The sequence below is a fragment of the Vanacampus margaritifer genome, chromosome 2 (assembly GCF_051991255.1).
Source record: "Vanacampus margaritifer isolate UIUO_Vmar chromosome 2, RoL_Vmar_1.0, whole genome shotgun sequence".
NCBI classification, from domain to species: Eukaryota; Metazoa; Chordata; class Actinopteri; order Syngnathiformes; family Syngnathidae; genus Vanacampus; species Vanacampus margaritifer.
Window position 1 is genome coordinate 36,446,110 of NC_135433.1, and position 4,222 is coordinate 36,450,331.

General features: G+C 40.1%; 1 protein-coding gene across 1 annotated transcript; it reads right to left on the bottom strand.

Moving 5' to 3' along the window:
• Nucleotides 1–567: 567 nt before the first annotated feature.
• myl12.2 (myosin, light chain 12, genome duplicate 2) lies at nucleotides 568–3,263 on the bottom strand. Its single transcript, XM_077559324.1, has 4 exons — nucleotides 3,127–3,263; nucleotides 2,621–2,836; nucleotides 2,395–2,556; nucleotides 568–889 (listed from the first exon to the last, which is right to left on the bottom strand). Exons 2-4 carry the CDS (start codon nucleotides 2,802–2,804, stop codon nucleotides 717–719), a joined length of 519 nt encoding a protein of 172 aa, XP_077415450.1. The 5' UTR covers nucleotides 2,805–2,836; nucleotides 3,127–3,263; the 3' UTR covers nucleotides 568–716.
• Nucleotides 3,264–4,222: the final 959 nt, after the last annotated feature.

The following is a 4,222-nucleotide window of genomic DNA, read 5'->3' on the forward strand; positions in this document are numbered from 1 at the left end:
GGCTGTTATTTTACAACTTTTTGACTGCTCTAATGTGCTGAAAATGGCTTGCTCTCTTTGGTGATGTGTGAACAAATGTAAAAACGACGCCAGCGATATGAAGCAAAAAAAGAGAGCACTTGTTACCTAGCGTCATGTTTCTGTAAAGTGACAAAAGCAGGGGAACTATCTGAGCCACAACAAACACGGAAGTTCGTATGGGCCATCGCTACATGATGTCGCTTGTATGTGAGACACAGTTAAAAGGACTTGTCTCGACTCTTCCTTCCTTTCGGCTAATGGCTGTGTTGTACTTCCGAAATAAATACAATAAATTTACCATTTTAAAAAAGCCCGTTTGCTATGATTATAGTTTTGTAAATGTAAAATGTAGTTTCAATTATTTTTATTTTTGGGGGGCATTTGTGTTTAATTTTATTTCATTAATGAAAATATTTTTTTCAATTTTTAGTATTAAGTTATTTTGTTTTCATTGATGAAAATAACCTTGGGCTCAGTGTTAAAATGTGGCTAAATGCCTGTTGTATCAAGAGGTGATCCATTAAACAGTCACAGTGACACGCACAGTGGTACATATGGTAAACTTTATACACATTCTTAGTGTTGTGCAAATAAGCAGAAAGCAGCTACATGACAACCTTCCTTCCGGTGGGCTATACAAAACACATGATAACATACACAGAAAAACTCCAGTGTTTGGTTGGTTGGGTCAGTGGCTAATCGTCTTTGTCCTTGGCGCCGTGCTTGAGGATACGCGTGAACGCCATGTAGTTGAAATTGCCCTTCTTGTCGATGGGCGCCTCCCGGAAGAGCTCGTCCACCTCCTCGTCCGTTAATCTGTCGCCCATGGTGGTCAGCAGCTCACGCAGCTGTTCCTCCTGGATCATACCTGCAGTAGCCACAGGAGACCACCTTGTTAACACGCAATCTGGTATTGTAACTGAGTAAAAATATTTTACTGTACTAGTATCTGTACTTCCTTCTTTATAATTCTGGCAACTTTGACTTCTCTACATAACCATCTAAATAAAATGAATACAGTGGTGCTGTTTCATTTGTTTTGTGACCACCAAACACACGTAACTCAAAACACTTGTATCTCAAATTCTTTCCCCATTGAAATGAATGGAAATTGCCAAAGTGCTGCTTATAAGTGAAGTGAGTTGAATTGAATTTGCTGCCATCACACAGTGATCGTATGTCAAGTTTGGGCTTGCACGCCCCCCAAAAATTGTCCTAATGCTAAGTAGTATCTCGAAAGCTTGTTAAATCAACTCACTCGTATCTCAAGGCACCACTGGGATTTTACTCCGATGCATTGGCCCTAACGCCTAACCAATCTTCGGTACTTTTTGCAGTAAAATAAAATCGCAAGCAATGGAAGCACATGTTCAGACAATGACCAAAACGACTACAATGGTGATAACAAGGAAGGGAAGTAAATTAAATAAATAAAAATGATAAACACTTGCCTAAAAAAAATAATATATCAAATTAATAAATACCTACAATACTTGAGTGCATTTAAAAATCCGAAAGTTACTTTTAACAGCAAATGTCAGATACCCTTAAGACATTTACTCGAGCAATATTGTACACGATGACTTTTACTTCTACCAAAGATACTTTCTTTTATCACACTTGTTCTTTTACCCAAGTTTTGGGTTTCAGGTACTTAATAGGAGGACTGGTTACACTAAACTATTTAATGTTGTGTGTAAATATGTGCTTGTGTTTATTTTGTTATTTTGTTCAATAACGCATTTGAAAGTGCACTGGCGACCGTGTCTATCCTTGACTAGAAGTGGAGGAATTCAATTTGTTTTAATTAACTAACGATGTTTACATTACTGTAGACATACAGTTGTGTAACTCAAGACAGTTTCGCATCTTTTATTCAATGTGACATCTCAAAGTTTGGTCATTCTGTATTATATTTGTTTTTTACTTATTGCTTTGCAGTGACAGTCAGTTTGGAAAATCACTACAAAATCCTACAATATAGTGAATCATCTATGATATAAATCAATTACTAATACATTTTTACATGAAACAAAGCTCATTAACACAAGCAATACATTGTAAACCCCACTAGGTGGCAGTATTGTTCTAAAGGTAGTTCCTTCCTATTCATCCTTATTTACATCAGTCCTTCTTAGGACTGTATACTGGTATGACTGTTAATAATGTTGCTCATCACCTGTACAGTTAATCAAGATTTCACAGCAGCATCAGGTTTGCACCTGAAACAAATTAATTTGGTAAGTTTACTTTACTGTGGGAATAATAAAGGTTATCAAATTCTCCTTGGTGAAATTTCTGGTGGCGGGTACCCATTTTTTGGCAACTCGCTCCAGGTCAGAGCATTAGACGTGTCCCTTTGAACGCACTCACCAGTGCCTTCTTCGTCAAAGCAGGCGAAGGCATTGCGGATGACATCCTCTGGGTCAGTGCCGTTCAGCTTCTCCCCAAACATGGTGAGGAACATGGTGAAGTTTATGGGACCTGGGGCTTCGTTCATCATGGCCTCCAGGTATTCATCAGTGGGGTTTTTACCTAAAGAAAACCAACAGTGTGTTACCTAGTCATAAAGTCCTGTTGTTTTTGTGTTTACGTCTACCTAGAGAAGCCAACATGTCGTGCAGGTCCTCCTTGTCGATGAAGCCATCCCTGTTTTGGTCAATCATGTTGAAGGCCTCCTTGAACTCCTGAATCTGGGACTGGTCGAACATGGCAAACACATTGGAGGTGGCCCGCTGAGGACGTTTCTTGGTGTTCTTACCCTTGGCCCTTTTGCTTGACATGTTGGCAGCTCGAAAGTCCTCTCCTCCTCGCCCTGGAACGCACATATCCACATAAACACATTCACAACATCACCAAATATTTCGTTAATCCAGTTTAGCACGCGCTGGGTTTCTTTGATGCTAGGCGTAGTTGCATCGCTCTCTGAACAGATCAAAGACGTCAAAAAATAGTTGAGCTATTTATTCATTCATTCATTCATGATGCAGTCGACATCTCAGTACATTAGCTAGCTACGCTGACCTATTTAAAGCATCGATGGAGCTAGCACAAACGCGCAAAATTTCGAGTAAATGAGTAATATTTGCAAATAAAGCTACGCACCTTGGAATATTGACGTATAATTATTTGTCACGCACAGATGTCTGCATACAATCGTCCTGCTAATGTGAGCGGGCGGGCTAGTGGTGCACTTCCTGTTTACCAAACGGACCAATCAGAAACGCGACTAGCGGTCTTTTACTTCCCGTTTACCAAAGCGACCATTCAGAGAGGAGCCTGAAGTACACGACGGTGTTATCCGATGATGTTCATGTTTATGGCTTATTTCGACAAAATGGGTTTGTTCAATGTTGAAACATGACTATAAAACAAATAGCTATAACTCTAAAATGATTAATTATTAGAGAACGGAACTGCAAGTCGTATTTACAAATATATTTGTGTCTCAAACTACCGTAACTAAGTTTGTGTTTGTTACCTTACTGTGATTTCCCCAGGTTTAATATAGAAACACAACTATAATTAAGAAACATGGTCTTATTGTATTAAAAATGGGTTAACTTGTGAGCCTGTAACAAAGAAAAAAATATTAAACATATATATAATCCAATAATGTGACCAAAAGTAATACAATAGGGTAGATGCCATGGACTTCCGACTTCCGGATTTTACACATCAGCGCCGTTTCCGGTCACTGCTGGCCGCGTTCCAACACTCGCACCCCCACCCCTGCGCCCCCAAAACATCGGCGGGCTATCTGAAATGCTTCGGACACTGAGACAGACATTACACACTCGCAGCCTCGCACCCGTTGAACGCGCAACCGAGGGGAACAAAGGCGGAAGCACAAGTACTGGGACGCGGCCCACACGTCACAAACCGGAAACGGAAAAAAGCTTGATGGGTGAAAACCCGAAAGTCGGAAGTCCCGCCTCCTCCGTGGCATATAGTCAATTAGTAGTACAGTAGTTAATCTGTCTGGAATGTACTATGTAGCTGACACTTGTTGCATGGTAGGTATTTTGACACTTTTATCAAAATCGTGTTACACTACTCAAATTCCTCGGTAACTATGAGATTAAAAAAAAAAGAAAAAGAAAAGGGATTTATGTGTCCAAGATAGATAGTTGCTTTTTGGACCCGATGCACAACTGCATGCTACGGACAACAGCTGTTCTTGCAACCACCCCATACACCA

Excerpts from the sequence above, each read along its gene's own strand:
- myl12.2 (XM_077559324.1), bottom strand. The coding sequence starts at position 2,804 with ATGTCAAGCAAAAGGGCCAAGGGTAAGAACACCAAGAAACGTCCTCAG. Across the intron at positions 2,557-2,620 it reads CGACATGTTGGCTTCTCTAG|GTAAAAACCCCACTGATGAA; the intron begins GTAGACGTAAAC and ends GGTTTTCTTTAG. Across the intron at positions 890-2,394 it reads CTTTGACGAAGAAGGCACTG|GTATGATCCAGGAGGAACAG; the intron begins GTGAGTGCGTTC and ends TGGCTACTGCAG.